This window comes from Gymnogyps californianus, chromosome 5, assembly GCF_018139145.2.
Source record: "Gymnogyps californianus isolate 813 chromosome 5, ASM1813914v2, whole genome shotgun sequence".
In the NCBI taxonomy this organism is placed as follows: Eukaryota; Metazoa; Chordata; class Aves; order Accipitriformes; family Cathartidae; genus Gymnogyps; species Gymnogyps californianus.
In genome coordinates this window covers 27,389,340-27,417,288 of record NC_059475.1, presented here as the reverse complement: position 1 = coordinate 27,417,288, position 27,949 = coordinate 27,389,340, and the positions used below count along the sequence as shown (strand labels likewise).

At 44.7% G+C, this 27,949-nt stretch overlaps 1 protein-coding gene across 1 annotated transcript in view; it reads right to left on the bottom strand.

Annotated features, from left to right (window-relative positions):
• The window catches only part of LRP4 (LDL receptor related protein 4), an 82,608-nt gene extending 57,195 nt beyond the window's left edge, over nt 1-25,413 (bottom strand). Inside the window, exon 1 of the mRNA XM_050897050.1 lies at nt 25,329-25,413. Coding sequence (XP_050753007.1) covers nt 25,329-25,413 — 85 coding nt within the window. The remainder of the gene's footprint in view (nt 1-25,328) is intronic.
• Between the last annotated feature and the right edge of the window lie 2,536 nt (nt 25,414-27,949).

The following is a 27,949-nucleotide window of genomic DNA, read 5'->3' as shown; positions in this document are numbered from 1 at the left end:
CCGGCAATGTGCCCAGGTGGCCAAGAAGGCCAATAGCATCCTGGCTTGTATCAGAAACAGTGTGGCCAGCAGGACTAGGGAAGCGATTGTCCCCCTGTACTCGGCACTGGCGAGGCTGCACCTCAAATACTGTGTTCAGTTTTGGGCCCCTCACTACAAGAAAGAAGTTGAGGTGCTGGAGCGTGTCCAAAGAAGGGCAACGAAGCTGGTGAAGGGTCTAGAGCATGTGTCTTATGAGGAACGGCTGAGGGAAGTGGGGTTGTTTAGCCTGGAGAAAAGGAGGCTCAGGGGAGACCTTATCGCTCTCTGCAACTGCATGAAAGGAGGTTGTAGCGAGGTGGGTGTCGGTCTCTTCTCCCAAGTAACAAGTGAATAGGACAAGAGGAAATGGCCTCATGTTGCGCCAGGGGAGGTTTAGATTGGGTATTAGGAAAAAATTCTTCAATGAAAGGTTTGTCAAGTGTTGGAAGAGGCTGCCCAGGGAAGTGGTTGAGTCACCATCCCTGGAGGTATTTAAAAGACATGTAGATGTGGCACTTAGGGACACGGTTTAGTGGTAGACTTGGCAGTGCTAGGTTAACGGTTGGACTCGATGATCTTGTCTGTTCCAACCTAAATGATTCTATGATTCTATGAATTGGAATGAACAAGGAGCTCTAGATAGCAAAAAGCAATCCCTCTGTCATCTTCCCAGGGCCCACAAAAGACCTTTGTTTGCTCCAACTGTATCTCCACTCTTTCCACCTCTCTACAGAAACACTTCTGAGCCAGTGGGCACACGTGCATGAAGTGCTGTAGAAAAGGATAAAATGACTGGCGAGCATACTTCTTAGAGATCTTACATACCATCCTTCACTGTGTCACACTTGAAGCTGAACATTGCTGGGGGCAAGAGCATTTCCCCCACCACCACTCTGATCCTTGCACTGCAACACAGAGACCCCTTTCAAAGCTTGAAGAGTCTATTTGAATAAATCATCCGTGCTTCTTGACAGAAGGAGCAAGCTACAAACATGGTATTAAAGAAGCAAGAGAATGAGCAGAGGGCATTCAACCACGTCCAGACACTAAATCAGCCGAGTAAAAAATGGGTTAAAGAAAACCAGAAGTATCACACCATGGACTTTTCTTCCACACATTTAAAATGAAACCAATATATAATAAAAATGAGAGTTTTGACTCACAGAAAGGCATCTCTAAGCATCTTGAAATTCCATCCCATCACTGCTGAGATAATGTACGTCCAAGCTGTCCGTCCGCTTTCGATCTCCACATCAGTCCCCAAGTTCAGCTGAACTACAGCTTTGTTCTCACACAGATTACAGCATTCTTTCAAATACTTACCTAGTTTTTTATGTTATATCCACCACAGGGGTATTCATGTTTCTACCAAGTTCATCTGCAACAATCCCCAAGGAGTCTGTGGAACTTTACAAGTCTTTTCACAGATTTTTCCTATTGTCACATTCAGGATTGCACAGAAGGACAGACAGACACGGACAAGGGCTATTAAATTCTGCAAAACTATTAAAATATAGCCAGCAATGTTTAAGCAAATCCCCATACAAGCTCTCCATGAACAAAACATCCCTAAACCTTATTTTCATTCTTTGGGCACTTGTCTTTCAAGAGATACAGTCTGTTTACAGGTCTCCTGCTGTGCATACAAGTCCTTCCCCAAATGACAGAAGTCCTCTCTCACACAAACATGTAAACACAGACTAGGCAATGCTGACTCCGGTGAGCATCCCCCTCCCCCATAAGCCTTGTAAAGGGTTAAGGCCCAGATATCACACGCTGGTAGGCTGACAGCTTTATGTCTGTAATGTCTATGTGGGTTTCAGACTCTCCCTTTAATCAGGTTCCATTGCAATTAATCAGTGGGTTTCTTTATAAGAAAAAAAAAATAATAATAAAAAACGGTGAGCACTCTATTCAGCCCAATTCAATCTGTCCAGCCAAATCTCATGACCAGCTGGAATGCCCCCTTCCTAGCCTGCCCAGCAGGATGCCCAAGAATGGCGTGTGAACGTTTCTCTCTGCTCCTGCTCCAGCGTTAAAATGAACAATAGTCCCTGCCAGTGTCATTCTTCAGCAATTCATCTCTTCCTGTCGCCAGACTCTTTCGTTCCTTCTTGCCCCTTCCACCTTTTTTGTATGAAAAACAACAGCAGATCGGCAGCAATATAATAAAATAAAATTGTATTTACTTGGGAGATTTGGGGAAAGGGGCAAGAAGGGGGTTGGGGAGAGGAACAGCCCCCACCCCCCTCCTGCAATGAAGACACAGAAGGGGAGCGTTCTCAGGCCCCAGCTGACCTGCTCCACTCCACGCCTGGTTTCCCTGCTGCAAGGAGCATCGAATTTGCCAGGGGGGCTGTAGGGGGGACAGGGCCCTTTTCTTCCGGAGGATGTTGGAACTGTAATTACAGAGAGGCAGTTTCCGGGGGGGGATTAACATGGATCTCAACTCATGTTCCCTGTGTTTTTCATGTGCAGACCTGTGGCCTTTACTCAACTTTCTCTTTCACCAGGGAATGGGTCAGAAGAGGCTGAAAGAGGCTGCAAGTGCAGTGTTACAACAGACTTGGATCTCCTCTTCCTGAAAGAGCAGAAACAGGAGGGAAATGCTATGGGACAACTCCAAGGAAAAAATAATATTACATTAATAAATTAATAAAATAATATATATATCCACATACAAACACATATTCCCCAACAGAGCGGGAAATGTGTCAGTGTAAAATATTAGACACCATTGAACGGTCCATGAGCAACAGGTTAACCAACAGAGGCAACAGTAAACAGCATTCTAAGAGACACACTGTGACTCCCCAACACCAGCTCTCTCTCCATTGAAAGGAAATGAGGGACCAGGTCTAATGTTACAGAACCTGGAAGATTTTAGTAAATTTACTTTTACAGGTGTGAATTTGAAAGGGTTGCTTCCTGGTATGCAGAAATGAGCAACAGTCTGGCAAAGATAGTATCTTATACAGTATGCTTCAGAAGAAAATAAATCCAGCTGCTATTGATTACACAGGACATTTAAAATTTATTATAAGCAAGTTAAAAAAAGCTTTAATGAAATCCCAGAATTAAATTCACCTGCACAGCTTTTAACAGGCCCCTTTTGCACTTTATGACACCCCACATTACTTGTAGCACAAAGTCCTGAACTGAATGTAAAATTATTATATGGTATTCATCACCCTAACAGTCAAGCAGTCCATAAACACAGATTCATTTGTCTTCATATCTTACTGCTGTGAATGGTTTCATCAGCTCCATTTTATAGATCTCAGACAGCCAGAGTCCCAAGCCAGAAACCTCTGTTCCTAGATGTCCAATCTGAACAGCCAAGGAATGGTTTGCAGAAGTGTTGGAAGCTCGTAAAACACAACAGAAGGAAAGGGGAGCAACACAGGTGGTATAAAAGTAAAACACTGTGCCAAACAGGTCAGCCTGAGGCCTCTCAAACTTGCAAGTCCCTTTTTTCTAAGAAAAAGGACAGGCAACAGAAAAGAACCTGAAAGACACAAGTTGCTTTGTGGGTGAGCCACTACAGAGAAGTGGGGGACAGGCTAGATGTAGGAAAAGAGAGCATAAGGCAGAGTGTCCCATCTCACACCTGCTACCCAGAACCCTCCTTCCACCTGCTCACATTCCCTCATCCCTTTTCTGTCTCTTAACAAGCTTCCCTACTTCCATAATCCAATCCTCTTCTGCTACCCTTTCCTCCTAAATTTTTCTCTTCCTTCCACCCCCCCCCCCCCCCCCCCCCCCCCCCCCCCCGAACAAATGGACAGAAATTCAAACCTGATCCAAATCAGGTGCAAACACAGTCACCTTTCTCTCTTTTCCCACTGAGTACACATACTCAAGTTTAAGCCAGGTGCAAGCTGATTGCAAAAGAGCAGCTAAGTGATCCAGATGGAAAAGAGCTAGCAAAAAGTTAACGCTTCAAAACTACCTGGAAGAATTTGAACAGGCAGACAGATTGCATTATTCAAGTATTTGGCCTCACACAGCTGCACTGTTTTTGCACACCCACTTCACGGCCTTGTGGGATGACAGACTCAGCTCCATTGGGGACTCCATGTTAGTTCTTGCATTGCAACACAATCTTCAATACTGCATCGTATCACACAGAAATAGCCTACTGTAGCTGCCTTCTCCTCCTCACCACGTGTAGGCCAGCAAAGGAGCGCTCAGCCCCAGAGGGCAGCCTCTCAGAAGGCATTATCTAGACTACAGTTCCTCTGCAGCCCTTCACTTGGGGGAACAATTGGAGCAGAGCTCCTGTTCAACTCAAGCCTGCCACTGGATAGTCAATGTCCTTCACAGAGAGAGTCAGAGGCTTTTGCTGACAGGCTTTTTAACTCCTACTCAGCACATGCAAGTACCGATTTTCAAATATTTACAGCTCTACCATGCATGGGTGAATTTCAGAGAAACCAGAGAATCTTTAAGCCCCTTCTGCTTTTTTTGTATTTCTGGAGCATGGGAGGCTTAACAAACATTCTCAAGCTCTTCTGTACTATGGCAAGATTTTAAGGGGGGGCGGGGGGGAGAGCATTTTCTCTCTATTCTCCAAACTCACTGAATCATTTCTAACTGAAGTTTCACAGACAGTTTTAAGCAGAAACTCTTCTCTCTCTCCCTCAAGTTTCAGCCTGGCAAGTTAGAAATTGGTCAAACTTTAATGAACTGAAAAGAAAGGGAAAATCAGGTAGGGATTGAGGTAGGCTTGGCCCCTTGGGCACCACTCCTTTCCCACACATCATCCCTCTTCTGCTCCAGAGATATCAGGAACCTTCTCTTGAGTTTCTAATTCACTAACACAGTCAAGCTGAACTCAAAGCAACTGTTCTCAACTTGCACTTAATTTAAAGACTTAGGCTTCTATTTTAGTTCTCAGGAGAAAGTGCTCCCAAAAGCTTGTCTGTTTTTCCAGTCATATTAGTTGGTCTAACTAAAGTTGTTCTCTCTCCCTACAAACCTTGCCTCGCTTGTAGTCGTGATGCTCTAAGAATAGAATGCTTCTACAAATATTATATCATGAATAATATAGAAGAAAGGGGCAGTCACCAGATGCCAGTGAGGATAAGGATGCTTGAAAATCTCCATAAAGACAGTTATGTACATTCTTTTGACTCAGGTCTGTATTTGACATATTAGTAATTTCTTCCTACAGAGAAGGACTCTTATTCTACCCTCATCTCCAAATGAGAGGCAAGGATGTCCCTTATTTAAAAGCATTGGCTATATCCATGCTAAGAACTTTACTGAGAGCTTTACCATAGCACAGCAGTCTTGCCTTGCCTCATCCAGCATATTCTCCCGTACACTCACACAGAGTAAGCCTTTACGGACTAAATTCTGCTGATTGCTTGGAGACTGGATTCAGTTTCGAAATTCTGCTGGAATTTAACTGACTGGAAATGGAAGATGAGCCAGGCCTTGGCCAGAGAGTTCAGGAAGTCCAGTCTCCATATGTACAGCCCCTAGTTATGCTCAGCGTAAAGCATCTGCAGTACTATGACCTTACAGCAAGAGCACTCCCTGCTCTGGGAGAATGCTGACACAGGTAAGCATCTCCTACCCAAATTTAATTTCTGACATGATACATCTGGAACAAGGATTATGCTTCTGGCATCGTTCCTACCATAACAAGAGCATCAGGTCTAAGAAGACATTTGAAGCTTTAATACACAGCAAATAATGCATGCAACACAGCTTAGCCAATGTAAGAATTTAGCCCCAAACTGTGGGCACACCAAGCTTGCTGCCAGCCCTGCAGGGATGGAAAAGAATGTTTAAAGGAGGTGGCCTGGTTACTTTTTCCCCATAACGCTACAGAGAAGTGGGCTCATATGATCTCTTCTCGACAAAATCAAGCTGTTTCATGCCGTTTAGATATCTCCACTGCAGCTTTCGAAATGGGGGACAGAACCAGCACATGGATATGAGCTTACCTGACTATCCCAGGACTACAGTAATGGGCTCAAGGAACTCCCAAGGCCAAAACCTATCAGACAGTCAAGTTGCAATAGTTTGCTTTAACGAGACATTACTTCTCTGATTTCTTCCACATCTGGAGCTGGGACCCAGATCAAATAAACTAGAAATTGAGAGATAATTCACAGGTAGTAGACGGAACATGAAATCAAGCATAAAAACATACAGAACAGTTAAGCAGAAATAAGCTAGACATACTTAGCACAAGAAAAGGCTGTGCTTTCAGCCTACACCAATGCTTTGGATGAAACTGCCCAGAACGGGCTTGTCAGCTAATGCCTCCTACTTAAGAGAAAAATAAAAAAAAGGAGACTGGCTGAACCCAAACCATTATGTGTTCTCTGCCTAAATCTCCCTCCTCCCTCAGATCCAACACTGATGCCCCTCAAACCTTCTCCAGCTTTAGCGTGGATGCTGAATGCTGACAAAGGCTCCCTTTAGAAGCCTGGACCACAGAAGCCAGAGATGAATCCCTCCACCCATCTCTATTTTCATCTCCCTCACATATACAAATTTTCTTTCCCCCTCCCACCTCTCAAACCCATCTCACCCTCCTCCCCTCAAAAGTGATTAAGGAAAAGCTGTAGAAATATTTGCCCAAAGCTGGAGCCTGTTGCTGGGCCCAGCTGTATTGTTGGTAGGAATACACACAGCAAACTTGCACTGTGAGGAGCCCTGCGGGACTCCGGGCGCTGTGGGGAGGCTTTGTGAGCCCAGCTCTGCATGCACTAGCCAGACTATTGTGAAAGGGAAACAGAAAAACCGTTACAAACCCCAATGCTCCCCCACTCCCATCTCCCCCCCCCCCCCAAGTGCCCCCCTTCCACCAGCCGCCACCTTCCCCAAGACAAATCAAGAGGGAGGGGGCCGCTGCTGAAGAGAATGAAAAGGTTTCCTCAGTTAGATTTAAGGCAACAACTTATAGCTGCAAGGAGTCCTTTATCCGCCGGGGAAGCCTCCCACTGCTCCAGAGCTGGGCCGAGCGGGGATCCTGGGGGCCAGCTTTCTGAAGGCTGCCATTGATTTGTCATTGGTGATAAGTGAGGCCGGGGCCGTTCCCACCGTCGCCTGCAGAGGGGACGACTCTCCCACAACGCCCGGCAGGGGAGAGGGGCGGCAAACGAGGAAACACAGAACCGGACGGTCGAAAAATCCCGAAGGGCTCTTTTTCTCTAACGAGCAGCAACAAAAAGGAGCGACTGTGCTGAGACCAAGGCAGGGGAGGACAGGCAATGGCACACAGGGGCAGCACGGCCGCTCGCCGGTGAGCAAGCCTTTCCCAGGCGAGAAAGAGCACGGGGGAGTTCTTCAGCCCTTGCCTCCAAAAGGCCTCCTAGTGCCAACTCGGTCGAACAATATTCCTTCAAAAACGCCCCAGCCGCTCCTTTGCCAATAGCAGGAGGCTTTTAAACCTCCTCTATTTACATAGAGACACTCTTCTCTGAAGTACATGCCGATGGAAACTCGTTCTTCTGCTTTTTGGGAGGGGAAATCTTTTCTCACAGTACTAAATAAATGAGAGAGGCTAATGAAGCACCATGTCTAAAAGGTGAATTCCCAAAGCAACAGGAGATCTTAAAGGAGCACCAGAGCTCCCCCAGGGAACATACAAATAGAGAGCAGCAGCTGCCTGGGCAAGACCAGATGCAGATGGGTGAACTGAAAGCAAGACAAAAGGGGGGGGGGAGGAAAAAAAAAAAAAAAAAGAGACAGGAAAAAAGAAAGAAAAAAAAATCAGTAAAAGAAGTAAAGATCCTTGGCCCTTCTGATGTAACTAATTAGGAAAGACCATCAGAACTGGTTCAACTTGCATTATAAAATGTCTCTCTTATGCTCCAAGATGCTGAGGAGGTTTGGGAGCGTGTAGGACACCTTTCCTTCCTTTTCCTGCCCTCAGCAAAACCCCTCACCTAGCTTCTACCCTGGCCAGGCTAAGGCTGAGGCACACAGGCCTTGTAACACGGCATGAAGACCAAGATACTTGAGTCTCCAGAGGGAAATGAGCATCACGCCTGCAGCCTCCTTCCAGTTCAATCAGACTAGACCCAGCAATCCGGAGGATCTTATCTGGCAAGATATTACCTCAGGACAGTTGTGCGCAGCTCCTAAAGAACCAGTTTATAATCCAGCATGCTAAAATAAATGGAAGTTGCCAGGCTGTAAACTGTGACATTCAGCAATATTATACCTCGCATTCAGCCATTCAGAGGCACAGGGCAGATCACTGGGAACAGTAACTATTTCAGATATCCCAGTTAAAATTTCTTGCTATACAAGAGAGCACAGCCTCCATGGACCCTTAAGCTGGGGATGAGCACAGTATCAGAACTTTAACAGATAAAATCCAGCCCAAAAATTTCACTGGTTTAAACAAAAAAAACAAACAAACAAACAAAAAAAACCCCAAAACAACAAACCCCATCCCAAACCTCTCATTCATATTTAGGAAGCAGCCAGCAGCCAGTTAGCTCAGAACACAAGTTTAACATGCTTCTCGCCAGACATATCACTCTGCAGCCAAGCAGCCACATCCTAAACCAGCCAAAGCTTTTGAGCAGTCCTAAAGTACAACCCAATTAAAGCCCATTGAAGACTTCTGCCTCCTAACGAGAGAGGACTAAATATCTCCTGAGCTTTGTGAACTAACTGCTTGGACCACTGCCACTACTTGGGAACCTGGAAATAGGCTTATGTCCAGCAAGACTCCAACTTGCACACCTGATTAATCTCAATAGCTACAGGAAAAGTAGAACTAACAAAGCCAGTTTCAGATGGATTCACCTCTAATAGTCAATTTTGGTGCATCTGTTGCCAAATGGAGGGAGGGAGGGGATTCTTTCATGTCTAACAAAATGCAAACTCACAAGGAATCTTCACCCACAGCCAAGTTGCTTCTGTGGTGCCTTCCCTTTATTGTGCTGCCTATTTTCATGAAACTTTTATTCTCTAGGACCAGTTTTTTGGGTGAGAAGATATGCACACATATTGAAATAACCATTGCTTCCATACAAAAGCAGGCTAAAGATGCCTGCGGATTTTTCTCATGAGAAGAGCCTGTATTAACAATATTATTAAGAACTGCTTTTGATACTACTTGTTGGACCAACTTCCAGGATCTGAAGTGCATATCTAAATAAAAGACACAGATTCCTCACAAAGCCTACAAATCATTTCAGCAGACATGTCATTCAGCCCTGGAAGAAGACTTTTTGACACTTTTTAAAAGCCTTTTAAACTCTTCTGCCTACAGAGGAAAAGTTCACCCTACATGCAGGCATACTGCCTTTTGCTAGAACCATGATCTCAGGGCCAAAAACCATGAAAAGACAGTGTGGTGTCTTCTGTTCAGTTTTACAGATGCATTTACTCTGATGACTCAAGAGCCATTTTCCTTCTGTTATTCCACTGTACTTTGGGGAGTAGGGTGCAACAGACAAATCAAGTTGAATCAAGCTTTTGAGGCAATTTGTGGGCATTGCAAGAAGTGATGTTATTCAGCCAAGTATAGAGTACTTCCTCTGATCAAAGAATGACCCAAGCCCATCAGTGCTATAAATGCTACCTAAAATGACTGGATAGCAGTAAAGATGCGGCAGAACACAGCGCTACTCGTCTAGTTACTTCTATTCGCAGCAGAATTTTATCTCCGGTAATTACAATCTACCTTGAGAAGTTCCTGGGAGTTTTTTTTTCAGTTGGACGCAGACTTTTTTCCTCTCTTTCCACTCCTAAGTGGAAGAGTTATGTAGTAATCCGTTTTAATGGTTGTGCAGTAAAATGACTTTTTTCAGTCGGGGGGGGGGGAAGTATTTCTGTGGTGGGGAAAAAGGCCGTAGTGTGCAGTTTGTATCTTGACTAAATTTGCTAAATATTTCTGGTACCTTACACTGCCATTCCCAGACACTGTAAGAACATAACATTTATTCCTACAGATCATTCTCTAAGTAAGAACATCTGGTACATTTGGACCTTCAGCCAGCAAGCCTTGATGAGTCAAGATCAGATCTACTCAAGTCACAGTACTCCACTAAGCTACACACCATTACAGTCATGATAGCATACATCTCAACCGCAGAGGCTGAGCCCAGTTAGCTTTCCGCTTTCCTGGTCCTTTATTTCGAGGTTGAATGTGGTCCATTAATTCCAGATTCCAAGAAGTGTGCTTAGAGGTTCATTCCACTCCCTCCATTTTTTATTGTACACTATCGAACAATGTGGAATTATGAATAGCAACAGCATTCTGGAAATCGTTCCCATGTCCCTCCTTATAACTGCACAAACACTTGGCAAACTGAAATACATACAAGATGATTTAGGTATCAAGTCCTCAGAAGAGCATGACAGTTTTCCTTGGGGAAGATATAATCTTCTGCCCTTCATGTCATAATCTAGTTTCTTGATTTCTTTGCCAGATATCCTCCCAAAACAAACTCTCTTCTGTGCATGATAAGCAAAGGACAGGAAGCAGCCTCGATTTGACTATATTTAAGTGATAACACAGCTCTCAGGTCCTCCAGAAATACACTGATACTTGCTCAAAATGGGAAAGAAACTTCAAGACTGTGGTTTCATATTCATCAGTAGTGCTAGCTTAAAGAGCTCCCAGCCCTCCTTCCCCTACTCACAGTCCCATGACCCCCATAAGCTGGCACAGCTTTGTGCAGCCTGATAAAAAACAAATCAGGGAAAGTGGTCCAGTGGGCAATGAGCAGTGAAAAGATGCAAATTTGAAGGATCTTCCAACTCCTCCTCATCCAGGCCAGTTTGATTCCTCCTTTTGCTTCACTGCTTGCAGAACCATGGCCTCAGAGCCAAACAGACAGAAGTAGTTGGGGTCATTTTCCATTTAAGGCTTTACAGACTTATTTACTACAGTGGCTCAAGAGTTATTTTCTTCTTACAGTCTGTTTACAAAGTGTTTGTACATTTAGAAGTAGGATACACACGCTAGTGTGCTGAGAATTCTTATGAAAAGGAATAAACATGGTGAATTAGATCCTTCTACACTTGAGTACAGTAAATGTTTAAAAATGTAACATTCTAATCTGGGAAAAAGCCACTGACTTCACTATGCAGAAAAAACTAGCTCTTAAGCAACCAGTCACCACAGTTCAGTTCTTTACCCTTGCAAGAAAAAAATCTGTAGACTCCAAAATCAAGTTGTCAACTATCCTTAGAGGAAAAAAAAAAAAAAAAAAAAAAAGACCTAGCCATTAGCACACCTGGCCCAACAGTCATAGGGAATCTTTATGTCACAGCCTGCAAAGAGGACACTCCCAAGTTAAGTTCTGTACAGGTGATCTCCAAAGGTTATGGGAAAAACAGTTAAGCTATTGGGTAAATACGGCCACTGAAGCCAATTACGTATTTACAGAATTCTACCCAGCAATTTAGCTTGCTGCTACAAAGCAGCAAAACAGAACATTCAATAATTATCATTTAAAGTTGGCCACAGCTAAACTATCCCAAGTCAGGAATCCAGGGTTTAACACTTGGATTCCTAACCAAGTCCAAGTTATGCTTCTGTTCTCAAATTTCTTGACCTTTGTGGTTACATGGTTAAATATCCATTTGCGATCCATCGTAAGAGCTGCTACAGTCAGGATAGGGGAAAGGGTGGAAGAGTCACGGAGGCAGAAGAGATCTTTGTGAGCTGGGTTCAGATATGATACCCCTCACTAGACTAATACTAACCATTTATTGAACACACTGGCAGATAACAGGAACATGCACTATGTAGGACAAAGACAGCAACTAGATCCTCTCAGAAGGGCATTAAATCTTAGAAGAATTTTTGCTCTCCCAGTATCAGACCCCAGACAACAAATGCGTCTATTTAATTGTGATTATGTTCCATGCAGCATGTCGGGGGGGGTGGGGGGGTGGCGGAAGATTAGAGAAAGGAAGCTTCAACAGAAAGATATTTTGGGGACAGAGAGGACAGGACAAGGAATATCAACACACATACTAAAATGCAAAGCATTTAAGTTCAGCCTCTCTTTACTATGTTCATCAGTATTTCATTGTGGTTTTTTCTCTTGTTATTCTATACATCTGTCAATTTATTACATGTAGAAATTATGAACTCTTCGGAGTAGGGACTGTCCTTATTGTATGCACATACTGCATGTAACACTGTGAAGCTCTGATTTCCGTCAGAGTGAATCTTTACACGATCCAATTGACAATTCATGTGTGAGATTCAGCCCACATAGATCTTCCCCTTCAGCCTGCCACATATTCATTCAGGGAGAACTGGAATGGCCATTTAGGCAGCTAGTGTTTCCAAACAGCTAGCTCTGTCCTCCTGTGACTAACCAGACACTTAGCATCAGCGCTGCCATTTCTGCATCAACTCTGGAGGAGGTTGGGATTGTGCCTGCTTTTGTGTGCTGCCCAGGCCACACTTGTCAAACCACGACACACGACTGCATCAGTGGAGAGGGGTGGGGAGAGCAAGCAAAACTCGGATCCAGGTTCTGCAAATAAGGGTCAAAACCCAACTTTTTGCTAGACATCAGTAATTTAAAAGGCAAGATTAAGGAAGAAGAGTCAAGGCACTAGCAAGGGGATAAAGCCTTTCATATTTAGATTGACAATTTCTCTGGCAACAACTCAGAACATAAGTCTGTGTTAGCCCAAGTAAAACAAGATAGTAGGTCTTTGCTTCCAGTCTTAACGAATAGATGTTTCCACCACAAAAGGCATCACCAATTAATGTACTGCACCAGTTGCACAACACTTTGACACTAATACAGCACTAAGACTGTCATACAAGTACAATACAATAAAGAGGCCTCTGCTTACACGAGCCATAGAAACTGAATCTTGGGCTTGAATTCTCACCTTCCCTTGTTTCCAGGGAAAGTCCTTCCAAATTACTGTTAAGGCAAAATGAAGTAGCAGGAAGCCAGTGCCAAAAAAATGGTTGGTCTTCCCTTCCTCCATCCTTCCATCAGGTCTATACTGATCAGCTCACTGAAGAGCAATTCTCTTCAGCTTGCCAACACCACACAACCCATGGTGTCACTGGTTTCACCATTTTGCAGGTCAGTTCTGTGACAGATCAACAAGCTGAACTGATTCATCCAGCAGACATACACACAGACCTATCAAAGGGACAAGGGGGCAAGACAGCTCTTGTGGGGCAACCCACAGTTACACTAGATTAGGTGTAACATGAAACCACACCCTGTGGGTCAAGGAAGCCCTGCAGCTAGAGGCCAAGCCGCAGGTACTGCGGGCAGAGAACAATCCTCAGCAGTGACAACATCCTAGCACCCCCATCAAAAAAATTTCTCTCTCTCAGAGAGATATCAAGTTTACTGAAAGCAAAAGGCAGTAGGAACAAAAATTCCTCTCATTCTGATATTCCAAAACATGGGCTTTGTATTACTCTCCAACTGTATTTTGAAGACAATGTTTTCCATAAAGCAAGATTATACTAAACCCTACTCCAAATCAGTAACATGTCCTTATAAGTCATTTGCAGTTACATTCCTAATGTCACCTGAAACAAGCCACTGACTATGTTCCAGGAAAGGCAGATCTCCACTGTCCAGCCCATTGTTTAATCGTTCTAAGTAGTATGTTTAATTCACAAAGTCTAAACAGGAGGAGCGAACTAAGTTGATAGAGATGAAGGAATAGAGGATAGGAAAAATGCAATTCATGATCCATAAGTCATTTCTTCTAGTGCCCTTGCAAGAGACGTGGATCTGCAGGAAGGCAAGTGGGTGATAATTAGGGACAGTTGGAACATTGTTTATTTCCTACTAGCAAAGGCAGCAGTTCAGGCCTCCAAGGATAAATCAAATTTCTTAACCAGATGGAAGACATTTCATTTTCAAACATCAACCATACAACAATGGACCACAGAAAGGAAGGAGCCAATTCACAACAGCAACAAGAAAACAAAATTACTAGAGATTTTAGAGACGAGTTCTCATCAAAATCTGCACTTAACAAAGAGCCTCATGTTGCATCAGAACTTGCACCACATCCCACCACAGTCAATTCAAAGACACTTTTATTGGCAAAACAAGCTCTGCAAGTGTTACCCACATGTAAGAGACAGCACACTTGAGTTTCTCCCAGAAGTGGATTCAACATATGAAGCGCCTGCCTCCACAGAGGTTTCAACAGAGAAGGCTACATGGCATGGAGTCCAATGATAGAAATGAAAATATTCCAAGGAATAATGGTTTATTTCTAGTGAGATAAGTGTTTTCTCGCTCTCTCTAATCTTCTTCTATATTTTACTCCCAGGATTAGAAGATTTCCTTCTTAGTCTCTCCTTTTACTTCTCTTTCTCAGACATTTACTGTTTGATTTACAGTGTTCTCCCTGTATCCAACTCAAAAGTTGCACATGCCAGTACAGTATTTGGTAAGAGCCTGACTTGATTTTGCACATTTCATTTGGTACTATCTGCCAACATAATAACTTTGTGCACTAACTTGTGGCAGTCTAGTTGGACAGTAGGTTAGGACTTTTTTTTTTGTTACAGAAACTTGCGTTCTGGTTTAGATTCAGAGTAGTTTCTCAAACAGATGGATTTTAGATTAAGTTATTTGCTTCATTAGCCTCAAAAGGAGTGCCAAATCCCAGAAACAATGTTTTCATAGGAATGGACAGCATTTTCATTTGGTTTCAGTCTACTGTTCTCTAGTACTTTTAGGTGGAGACAGCTTTTGCTGCTTTGGCTGAGATAGCACTGAAACCAAGTCTTTTTATGCAAAAATCAGCAACGGAAATCCTTCCAGTTCTACTCTGTAGCCACCACTACATAGATTTCATAGATTTAGTTCTATCATGTCTTTGCACATCTGAAAATAAAAAAGTTAACTTCCCTTTAGTTACAATGTAAGAACATACAGAGCTCTGGAGTTCATTCTTGTGGGAGTCAAATGTTTAATTTGCTATCAAATAGTATAGCGGGAAAATCTCAGCGTTGTATTCAGTTCTCATGGTTTGAATAGTTGAAATGTGGCTTACTTGCTAGGGCCACTACATAGCCAGCACAGCCACATTGGCACAGAGCCTTAGGCATGCAAGGGCTCCTGAGGCTGGTTAGTGTGGGGCTGCAGAGGGACCTTGCTGCATGCCCACCTCAGCCCAGCCCCATCCTGCAACAGGATAATTCTCTCCTTATGGAGTTACCATCATTTCTCTCCTGTATGCCACTCCCCTTCTGCTTGTCTCTAAAGGGCACAGAGCCATACAGCACATACCTTAAAGACTTTGGTATGCAGCCCGCAAGGTCAGAAAAGCTGGCTCCCTAGGCATATCTGGTCCTCTGTGGCATAACTGTGATGGCCCTCTTTCCTCACAACACTTTAACAGGCAGTTTTAGCATTGCCATCACATTTATTTTAAGATTTTGACATACAGGATGCAGAGCATGTTGTTATGACTTTGTTCAAGAAAAAGCCCAAAATGAACCCAGGCACTACTCCATGCCTTTCCCATATTAACCTGCAGGACCGATGCACTGCACTATATTAGCTAGCGAATGTAGGTGTTTTGGCAGCTGTCCCAGTCACTTAATCGGAAGCCTGAGCTCAGAGGCTGTTTCGCCTGAGCGGGTAAGTCAATATGTACATACCAAAGATGTCATCTCTGCCTCACTCCCTTCCTTGCTTGAAGGCTTCTGTCTGAGTACTGTTTATTTTTATCCTACAATTGATTGATTGTACATAGGTTTAATTTGCCCTGTATCTCCCATTAGTTCTATACTGTAACTGTGTTAGATTTGGCTAACCCATTAAGATAAACAGGGGGTCTTGCCAAGCGTTTAAAGCAGGCAAGTGCCTGCCACCCCCTCTTCCCTGCCACTCTGTTCTAAAGCATCTGCAGCACAAAAATTGCTCATGGGTCATTTCTCAGAAAGTAATCATCTGAGCTTCTCTTCTTCCTCCAGCATACATGTTACTGTCATCAAGAGTTTGCTTCTCCAGCACAACCAACCAACAAAAAGTTATTACAGAGTATCACAGGAATTACCCCATTTTTTTTTAGACATTCCTTTCCAGCTTAAATGTTTGCTCCCAGACTTCTGAAGACTTGTGAGTGAAGAACTAACCATAACAAGCAAGAAAGGAAGTGTGAAAAAAATATTTTCTAGGGACGATTGACTGGAAAACTTAACCTAAGGAATTAGCTTATTTTGTTCTAGTCTGGAATTTGCACTAAGAGCAACAGAAGATTACAGCTCCTCATCTTCCAGTTCACAGGAGGCAGGTCACAAACAAGAGAAACCTCAGAGAAACAACAGGCTTCTCTTGTGAGTGGATGAGCTGCTTCAAGCCAAAGAAGTTTGTAGTGGAAGGTTGCAGAAGGCAGGGATCAGCAAGGTTGTTCTTCCCTGCTTGAGTACTGGTAGCATAGAGATTACTCAACGTAACTGCCAAAGATGCAAAGATGACAAATCTGCCTTTCCAGGGGAGTTGAGGCACAGGCAGGGGATCCACCTGCTCCACAGATAAAAGAGCCCTGGGCCTGGAAAAAACAAACAACAAATGCCCCAAAGGCCTAAAGGCCTTCTGTTGTTTACGGTAATGCTGACTGCAGGTCTGAATTCTTCCTTATACTCAAAAATGCAGTGAACAAAGGCCTACCAAAGGCCTACAGACCGTATTGATTCATGAGCAGTGACAGTTTGCACTGAAACAACACGTGAGGTTACCACCTTCGTGGTGTAGACATCTTAACCGCTCAGGAATCAGCTTTTCATGAGTCAACACTCTCTTGCAGCTGCTGTTCACTGGTACAGGAAAGAAGTCAGAGCCAGGGGCAGCCTTCCCTAAGGCCTAGCAAACACAGCAAAGGGCCATAACCTCACCAACCAGCCCAATTCAGTCCTTCCCTGTGTCCAAATCAATGCCCAAGAAAAATCCCTTCCCCACTTTGACTCTGCATGAATACAGCTCTCAAGTCAACCTGCTCTTTCCTTGTATTAAACAGGTCTGTTTGCGGGGCAATGACTAGTGCCCTTGTCAGGAGACCCGACCTAGTCTCCCACCTACTCCCACATCATGCTTTCTAAGATTTACACACTCAATATTTCTATTTGAAATCCATGACAAAAATGCAGATAGTCCACTAGCATTCCCATTTGCCAATGACTATCCTCTCCTGCATCTTGGCTATTAAAGCCTCCAGAAGGGCAGCCTCCAATCTATCTCCCTTTCCCATGCTGCAAACTCTCCAGCCTTCTCTCACAGCCAGACCCATTATGTTTTTCCTCATGCTAATAGGTACTATGCTAATCAAGGCCCTTTTAAAAAGGCAGCACAAATTAAGGGCACGTCCTCCAGCCGTAAGAAACTCAACTCAGGCTTTTCAAGAGTAAAAGGCTTCAAAAAATCACAGTCTGAAGAACATAATCGCTGAGGCCTCAAAAACCTCATTTCCTAAATTTGTCAAGTCTGAAAAAGTTGCAAACTCTGAATCACAAAGAAAAGGACAGCAGTAAAGCTGGCTTCCTCTTAACAAATGCAATTTTAATTCAGAGAATTATCCCACCTCCTGGTTCATCCTCAGGAGCTTGGAACAGAAGCAGGAAATTACAATCCTGAGATTTCTCGTTTTTTTCCCTGCCCTCAGAGTTGCAAAGAAAGGATTTGACTATTCAGCAGTTATGGAAATTCAGAACTAAAATTGGGTGGGAGCACAAAGAAAGAAAATGAAGGTGTGTCTTTATTTTATTCTGATCCTAGATCCCATGAGACATGGTTCTACTACAGTGAATGGCTGCACCTTAGGCAAGAACCTCTCACAGACACTACCAGCTGTCACCAAGTCAAATGAACTGACAGAGCTGGAGATTCAGGCTAAAGGAGCAGAGTACGTATTTCCCTCTAACCTTCTTGCATATTCACACAATGCTTCTTATGAGCCTTTCAGAGAAGGAGCCTGAGAACATCACATGTTTACGTTTTAACAGTTCTCACTAGTGACTCACTCCTTCACATAGCAATTCTTAATGGAGAAGAGGAAAAGAAGTAGCCTCCTTTTCCAGGAAAGATGTTATTTTCTGCCACCAGTCTTGTTGCTTCTGTACCCAGACTCCTTTCCAAACCCAGAGTAATCTCCTATTCTCACTTTATGCCTTTTTCCAGGCAATCATCTCCAACCTCCTAGCTTTTCTCTTCAACTCTCCCCTCCCATTTCATATGCTGTTCCAGACAGGACTGTTCTCCAAAAAAATCTTCCCAGACATCCCATTCAAAAATCCTTCTGGCTGTATGTGCTCCCAAGCCGGACAGGTCGCACATTCCACCGCTGCAGATAGCTCCATCACCACCTCTATCTCATGGGCTCACCATCTCAGCACCATGCCAATATCAGTCTCCCTTTCCACCTCTGCCCCCATTGCTAAGCCCCAATATTTCAGAAAACCACCCCGCTAGGTCAGGGACTCTACTGATGAGGATCCCTAACAAGTTGTCACATCCTCCTTTAAAGCATTACTAAAATAATTCTTTCCCTGCCTCAGCAGTTAAATTCTGTTGCTCAGCTTCACTTTCAAAACTTCCATCTTTTATACTACCTAATTAACAACTCTTTCTGCCATCAGATCCCATATAATTACTCCACTTGGATCTCCTTACACGGCTCTTCTGTTCCTTTGCCAGTTCAAGTCCTTGGCTCTCATTTCCAAAACGCCTATCTTTGCTTCTGTTAATATCTGTACTCCTATATCCCCTTCCTTTCTTCTCATGGTTTACACTACTCTTGCATCTGCTTCCTCATCCTTATTTCCGCAGTCACCAGCTTTCAGTAGTCTTTGATGCCAACTCCTACCCAAAAACCCCTCTCTATCCTTGTTCTAAGAAATGATTGGAATGAAAAACTTTCAGAAGCTTTTCCCATTAAATGAAAGCTAAAGGAAATTTAATTAGAAAGCTATGCTATTTTAATATTGGACCTTATCTATCCCACTAGAATTATCACATCCCTGATCCTTATCAGATATCAGATGTCCAGTTTAGACTATAAACCCTTTGGGGCAAATGTAGCCTCTTCCTCCATGTTACACAGAGCCACAGCACTTAGACTGATCTTTAAGGTAAGAAAAACACCTCAGAAACTCAAAGAACTTGATTTTGCCAAGAGCAGCACCACTCCATACACTGAGACTTGGGAATGACCAGAGAAGTTAAAAGTACTCACTCTTTGAAACTTCAAAAGGCAAGAATAGGGTTCCCCCCCCCCCAACAGAAATAATGTCTGACCATGTCTGAGAAGTGAGGAACTGGGTACAGACTGCACTGAAAAAGTTTTTCCATGGTATCTCTAGCCCCTTCCTGCCTCAAGTCTCCAAAGCCATCACTTATCCCCTTCAAAACAGCAGGAGAGTCACTTCTTTTTTCCTTCCCTCTCCAGAAGGAGCACAGCAGAAATAAACCTTGAATGATAAATTATGCACCACCTTTGTGCGGCTGCCTCTTGGCCAGACGGGAAATTTTTCTCCCAAAGCCTTTTGTTTCCAGCTTTGATCCCAGTGTTGGATCCGCTCTGTTCAGCACTCCCTCAGCATGGAGGTGAAGGGAGAGCTGACACAGGCCAAGTTCAGGCTTACTGCAAGTCACAGTCAGATCTTCCATTAGCCTTCTCCCCTCCCCCTTCCCAACTGGAACTGTCCTTGAGTTTGAAAAGATCCTATTAAACATTTTCCAGAGGGCCTTACAGAGGATACATTATTTTGATGGATGCTGGGACTAAAGGAGGAGGATTTCTAAGTACAGTGAAATAATGGAGTTTGTTCTAATGGGTTTAAGAGATGCCCAGGGGCACCAAGTAAGTTCCTTCTCTGCAAATCAAAAACACAGAAGACCAGAAAATGGAGCCGAACAACTAAACGCCAGGAAGCGGGGAAATCGGGCTCTATTTAACTGCTGCTCTTGGTTACAGCCAACTTCAGGCTGCTTGGAAAAACAGCACACACACATCACTGGCACAAACTTAACAGGAGAAAACAAAGAGACAACAGGGGTCAAACTGGGGGTGGCAAGTAGGAGAAGGATGCAAGGCTGGGTCCCCACCCCCTACCAGAGAGTCGGATCAATTATCCTTGAATACTAACAAGATTTCTGATTAAAGAACTGCTGCTATGCAATAGAAACGGAAAGCTCCAGCAGCTGGGAGGGGCTGTCAGGCAGTAACAAAGAGACACAGAAGACTATGCCCTGCTAGGGCATACGGAGGAAGTCACCATGCTGGTAGCCAGGAGAGGGGTCTCCCCTGCCTCGAGTCATGATAATGTCTCACTGCTGGTAAATTTAACTCCAGGAGTAAAACTTCACCTTGACACTACAGAATATGGGGTCTGTTTTCAGGCAAACACGTTCTCTACCGGAAGCTTTGCTCAACAACATTTCTTTAGACAACCTCATCACTATAGTACAGAGAGGTGAATTTTATTCTCATCCTAACCCATTCGGGGGAAAAATCTGGTGCTTATTAGTTCTGAGTATTGCAACATCAGAAAGTTGCTATTAACATACAACAGCTTGAGAAACAAGAGCTTGCACTGTCTTCGGTCATACACTTTTTGACAAAACTGCAATTTGCAGTACAAACATTGAATATGCATATACAACACTATCTGTTAATCTTAATGGTTTGTGACTTGCTGACTAGTGGCTAAATACAGAAAAACCTAATGACGTAAGAAGAACCTCATGAAAAACAAAAGCTTCTGTTGATACTTTTCACAACCCAAAGTTGTGCTGACATCAAGCATCCTGGCATAGGCATGTACCTCATACCATCAGAATGAGGCTCCCAACTGTTCAATCCCCTTTTTTCTTTTTCTTCTATTTTAAACAACAAACATAATTCCTTGATATGAGGAGTTTCAGTCATCCACAATTTAGCAAGGCCACAAGTCCACAAACATCAGCTCTGTCTGATGTTAATAAAGTCTTTGTGAAAACTTATTTTTCCTGCCCTTACATAGGGAGTCTGCTTTCATCTAGTCTCACAGCAGCCGAGAAGGAGTTCTGCTCCTCACAGAAACACTGACTGCAGCTCAAGAGTCTCTCAGACTAAATACACAGGCTGGAATACTTCAGCATTTAACAGGCAGTTCTGCATAACAGAGGCGAGGCAAAAAAATGCCTGGAAAGCTGAAAAACCTGAACACTAACTCACCCACAACAGGATGGCAGCCAAATACTCCCAAGGTAACAGTCCCAGAGCGACCAGATATACAGCATGAATAAACCGCAAGCCTACAGAATCACAAGCCCCTGAATCCATATAGTTACTATCTTTAATACAGGGAAATGGAAATCTACAGGGAAGACGATATAGAAAGAAGAGATTCAAGAAGCATTGCAGTGCCCAGTCTTCACACAGTAGAGACAACAAAATCACATAAAAGAGTAATGCCTAACGTAACAGCCATGGCAAAGAACCACAGGCACTACAGATGCAAAAGCAAGAGCCTAACCATCAAGCACATTAGATTCATGGACAACCATTATAATAGTGTTCTCTGCCATGATTTGTGTGAAACACAGCCAGTAAATACAGTATGCCAATTAATGGAGTGAGTTTGCTGTATGCCAGAGCTCCAGCTCTGGATGTTGTGTCAGGTAAAGCCAGAGATCTTAAAAGATGCTCAGTTTAAGTGTGTATGCATGCATGCACACTATCACCTTATTATGTAAACCCCTTTGAGATAACATCACAAGTAGTTAAGGTGGAAATAACAGAGGACTAGAGAAATAAAGTGTCCACTCTTCTTATATGTTTCTTTTAACAACACTTTACTTACCAATTCACCCTTTCCAATGGAGAGTCAGTAAAATTTCTGCAGTTTTATGAATCTTTTGATCATCAGTAAAAGAAATAGAAGTATTATTAAAAAGAGAAATAGCCACAAGTCACAAGCAGCAGAGGAATTCAACGAAGGTGTAGGATGTGCACTTACTTTTTAAATCTATTTTTAAAACCTTGACTGGTTTTCAAGATAACATCTCTTTATCAGCTTTTATAAGTGCTATGAAGCATATATTCTATTGTGTTCAATGGTAAGCTGCATTCTAGGGCAAATGGAGTTGGCCTTGGGCAAGACAATTTCTACTTCACTTCCCACATTTACAAAACAAGGATAATATTTGCCTATTTCACAAGAGTGCAGGAAGATTCAAGAGGACTATCAGACTACATATCATTCTCATAGAATTAATGTTTTAATTATTTTTTAATGTTAATTTCACCAGTCTGGAAAACTACAGGTTTTTAGGAGTAAAATCAAAATACAAATCACTTAAATTTCTTTTTCTAGTTAACATAGAGTAAGTACTGCCTTCTGGTTTGTACTACAAACAACTGCATAATGTTTATATCCAACCACCTTTTCTTCTGTAACTTCAATGAACAGAATGTAGAGAAACAGCTCCAAGTTTTCCAAAATCCCATTTTGTGGCCCACATGAACAGAATATCCCTCTTCAAGGTTCACAAGACACTCTGGAAATGCAAGCACTTTACGTAACTAAGCACCTATTAATTTGGTTGCTGCATACACCCACGCTCCCTGGATGCAAGAAGGGATTCTCTATTGCAGAAAACAGTGCTAAAACACACAACTTTTGGAAAGAGAATATAAAAGAAAATTGCTTATCTACACTAAATAAACGAAACAATGATGTTAACTTCATATTGGAAGATTTATGCTTTATGCTTTTCCACTAATGCTACCATGTTTTAGTAGACACAGAATTGTTAAGAAAAAAAAAAACCCAAACCCAAACAAAATAAAACAAAAGAAAAAAAGCCAACACCACCACTTGTCAGCCTCCTGCAGCATCTTCCTCTTCATTTTAGAAGAGTGGGGATGTTACTCAGTGCTGTCACCACTTTGACAAAAAGAAACAGTTAAGATAATTCAGGGTGATCATTAGATCTGTCAATATCGTCCAACCTGATCAGCAGTAAACCCAGGCACTCTCAGCACACCCAGGAAGCAAAACATTATCAGCTCCAAGTTGACAACAGGAAAACCGGCATTTTGCACTTGGCTGAGAGCTGCAGAACCAACAGCAATGCCAAGCACACATAGTGGAGATCACAATTCCCACTGCAAACTATACTTCTATAGAGGTATCACATTCAGGTTTGTGACTCCAAAATGTAGTCAAGATGTCTGGGGAGTGAAGCTCTGATATTAGCCATGTATTTTTCTGGCAGAGCTCCAGGAGCCAGAACAGCAAGCACATCACCCAGACAGGTTCTGTGACATTCTGTATTTATACTAACACAGACCATCATAACATCAGGCCCTTCTTCATCACCATGCACCAGCAGTGCATGCCATTAGCTTTAAATTCTCTCTATATCCCCGTTTTTACCTGCAACACACTTTTTTTTTTGGCACAGACTTCTCCAGTTTTAACTGCCACTATCCACTAAAAGAGGGTCAAAGGTCAATCTTGCAGACTTGTTTGCTTTACCTGCTCCTGTACTGAGGCACAGCAGTAAATGACCAAGTGCTTCTAACAATTCACGTGTTTGGCGTGTTGAGTTCTGTGGCTGTGGATGCTTTATGACAGTTAAGCTGTACACCATCCCCGCAGGTACTTCTAAGGGACAATGATGAAAAATTTCTAGCTAAGGGGAGGAACACCAACTCATCACAAACTTTGGCATCTTCCCTGCCACCTCCATCCTGACACCTCCTCATGTTTTTCCTTGCTTCAAATAGGAAAAAAATTGCTCAGGAATTGCGTTCTTATCACAAAGCATATCCTTCCATGAAGGAAAGAGGATACTCACTTCTGGAAGCAGTTGGCACATCCAATCATAAACTCACGTTCATTTGACAAGAGGATACAGGAAAGTGCACTGATGTGAGAACTACTTGAAAGAGAGACAAACTGCCATAAAAAGCGTCTCGGAGACATCAAGGCACAACCACCTACAAGCAAACCTGCACTTTACAATCAGACATCCCCCACATGGCTGTTAACAGCCCAGACACATTAACTAGGAGCACCTGGGTAACAGCCAAAGTAAAACACATCCAGATCTGCACCTACACTAAGATCTACGCTTTAGAGCCTTCTCACTCCTAGGCTGCAGCTAAGTATCTGTGTGGCACTTGCGAACTTAAGAGTACTTCTGGTTTCTAAAAAGCAGATTTTCTGATACAGAGAACTGCAGCCCTCTGCTCAGCCTTTCCAGCCTGGTTTAGCACCTTCTTCAAAGCTGCCTGCAATTAGGTTTCTTGTTAGAAAAGAAATAATATTACTTGAAACCCAAACTCCATGTGATTGTGCTCCAGAGGCAATACTTGCAGAATGATGGAGGTCAGCAGCACTACTGCAAATGCCTCCTGTAATTTCAGAGTAGCATAGGAGAAAATGGATGGGTGAAATTATACAGCAGCTGCCAAGGGAGTGAAGGGAGAGAAATGAGGTACGCATCTCCTCTCTATACCCCTCCCCCAAAAGCCTTCCAACTCTTTATTAATAATTCCGCAAAGCGTTCAGATGTTTTTTCCTCCACCGGGCGCACTTGTAAAATAAAGCACTACCGCACAAGACGAAGAAACAGTAATTGCTTTTCAGTTGATAGAGCAACCACAAAGATAAGTTTTCACCGGCGAGACTTCATGGAACCGCTTCCCTGCTCGCTAAGACCGCAGCGAACCCCTCCCCTCGCCACTATTTCTGGTACCGCTCCTGCCCTGGCCCCACTCTGCCAGGGCGCTGCGGGAGGACTCCCAGTCGCCGCCGAGGCGAGGCAGGTAGCCCGGGGCGCCGCCGCGGAGCTGGGCTGTACCTTTAAGGGGCCCGTCGCGGCGGGTGCGCGGCTGCATTCCTGCTCCGGAGCGGCGGCTGTCCCGACACGCCGGGCACGGCAGCCTCCGAGGCAACCTGCGCGCCCGCCCCGGCCCGGCCCGCCGCTCGCACCGCGGGAACAAAGCCCGCGCCCGCCGCCGCCAAACTTCCGCGGGGGGCAGCGGCCGCGTGGGCGGCGGACTCCGCGCTGCCGCCCGGCCAGGGCAGCGCCGCCCGGGACCCGCGCCCCGGCCTGCCGGGGGACCCCGCCGGCTCCGGCCCGCCGCGCCGGGGCACGGGGAAGGCGAGAGCCCCGCGTCCGGGCGCGGGACGGGGCACGGACCTTTGTCCTGCGGCGGGGCAGGGCTCCCCGCCCGGCGGGCGCGGGCAGGTGAGCGGCGCGGCAGGGCAGGGCTCCCCGCCCGGGCAAGGCTCCCCGCCGCCGAGCCCGGGACGGCGGCCGGGCCCCCCGCGCCGCCGCGGGGCAGAAGGCACCGCGGCAGCCACTTACCTCTGGCGCGGAGCAGCGCTCCCAGCAGCAGCAGCAGGAGCTGCGGAGGCGCGGGTAAGAGGCGACCCCCGCCGCGCCGCCTCATGGTGGCAGCGCCCCGGCCCCGCGCCCGGGCCGCCCGCAGCGACGTCCCGAGCTCCTCCTGCCCGCAGCACCCCGGCCCGGCCGCCGCTCGCTCCCTCCGCAGCCGCGGCAGCTCCGGGACTGGGGGGCTCGCTCCCCGCTCCGCCCGGCCCAAGCCCGGCCCCGGAGGAGGAGCCCCGCCGGGGCAGCCCCCGCCCCGCTCCCCCAAGCGCCGAGGCACTTCGCAAACTTTCGGCGCGGCAGAGGCGGTCCCGGGGCCGCGGCTCCGCAGCGAGACACCCCCCCGCCTTCACCACCCCCTGGGGCCGCCGCTCGGCACCGCGGCGAGACCCCTGGGCTCGCCCTGCGCCCCCGGCCCCTCTCCTCGCTCGCCGCGGATGCGGCGCCCTTACTGCGGGCGGGGAAGCCCTTCCTAAAGCGGCCCCGATGCTCGGGGCTCTCGCTGTCGGCTCTCACTGTCCCGTCTCCCGCAAGCACCGCCAAGGAGCATCGCTCCGGGCTCTCGGCTGCCCGCCGCAGCGCTGCCCGGTATCCTCCGGTGGCTGAGCGGTTCCCCCGTGCGTTGCCACCGCTTCCAGGCTTGTGCCAGCTGTCTGTACCCAAGACAAATGGCAGAGCCCTTCTGCCTGTCCCATCCCCGTTTGCCAAACACCCTTCAGAAACGGAAAGCCTCTAAGCACCTCATTCACGAGCCCTTTGCCCAGCATACATGTTGCTATCTAAGAGAAACGTCTGATTTTTCCCTCCGTTCATGACAAATGTTCTGCTATTTGCTTTTTTCCTTATAGCCGCGGTGTCCGGAGACAGCTGATTATGTATGAATCTCGGATACCCTAAAAAAAGAGCTAGGGTCATTGCCTGTAGCAGTAGAAATTAACACTTGGACAATTGCCTTAGGTGCCTTCTGGTCTCTGTGCTGCATTTAAAAGCAGACAGGCTTTCACTGGACATCATCGTTAAAGCCAGTTTTATGATCCTCTGTGACATGATTTGACATTTTAATACATAGGGTTGCCAATGCAAGAAACTGTTGTTAAATAATTAATCTCAGTTGATTTCAAAGTATTAACTTGAATGAAAAGCTGATTCAGATAGTCCAAACTCTGGACCACAGGGGAAGATGGGAATTTTGTCAAATTGACACCAAAGGGCCAGTGATAGGAATGGTCTTATTTAAAGCCTCCACACAGATTAATCCAGAGGAAGCTGCAATTAATCCTCTCCTTTAAAGAATCAAAAGAGCAAGTAAACAGCACAGCATGTGATTGAGACAATTCTGCCACTCCTATTCATTAAGTGTAAAACAGTGAAGACAGGGGATATTATTAAAAACGTCAACATAAAATTAAAACAGAGACTGAGACTTGACAAATTGAGCTCAATATAAAGAAAAAAAATAATCCAACACAGAGCTTCACTGAGGAGGAGAACTCCCAAGAGCAGGAATACCATAAGAAACAGTAAGCAGCAAACCATGCATAAATTTACAATATATGGCCCCCAAAATTTAAGAAATGCAGACTTTTTGCTTTATATGCAGAATTACTGCTCCAACAGAGGAATAGATCCACTTTACATAGCATGAGTGCAATAGTATGCAGACTACGGCATTAAATTCTACGCATTTGATAGGCAAAGTGTACAAAGTTGCAGAAGAGTAACAACAAATACAGGTAGCCAAGAGGGATTGACTGAGGTGGAGAGATTAAAAAACCTCTCATGGACTCGGAAGCAGTGACAGAATGAGGCATGGAAAGAATATGCAATTATTGTAAAGGAATAAACTCCAAGATACCAGAGTTTAAGATGATTGAAGTGGAAGAGGTGGGAACAGTGGGTTGAAGTTAAGGGAGAGAAAATGTTTACATCACTCTGACTGGGGGTTGGCTGACTGGCTAACATGCAAAACCCTTACTGCATCCCTCTGAAATACAGGGCAACATAACCAAAATTCATTTAAGTTTATATTCTCTACTAAGGCTAGATCCCCAGGTAGCATAAATCAGAGGAGCCCTGCTGACTTCAGGCTCACAGAAGCTTGTAAGAAGTTTAGATGCTGAAGTACTGAACATGATAAAGCACAGACACAGGGCCCAGAACTTCCCGATAATTATACACTTAGGTCATGGAACAGTCTTCCAGCAGTTGAGATGAGTATTTTCCTGTGTTTGAAACAAAACCCTCCTGAAAAATATTGTCCTAAACACAAATAAATTCATTTGTTAGCTTTTCAGTCCTTCTCTCCCCAGGGAATAAATGTTTTTACCCACTTGTGTTTGTTAAAGTGTGTTTACTAGTCCTCTGCATCTTGCGCTGTATTCTGGCAAATCACTTTCCTCTCCAAGCTCAACTTCCCCATAATTATATCTCTGTCTTATAAATCATTTTGAAATCCCCTGGTGAAATGTTAGAGGAGCACATAGTATTGTCTTTCACGACAATCTCCTAAATAGGTTGCAGTTGAGCAGATGGAAATTTATATTATAAACCTCTCAGTTACCTACCTGTTGACACAATACTACGAATATAGCCCCGAT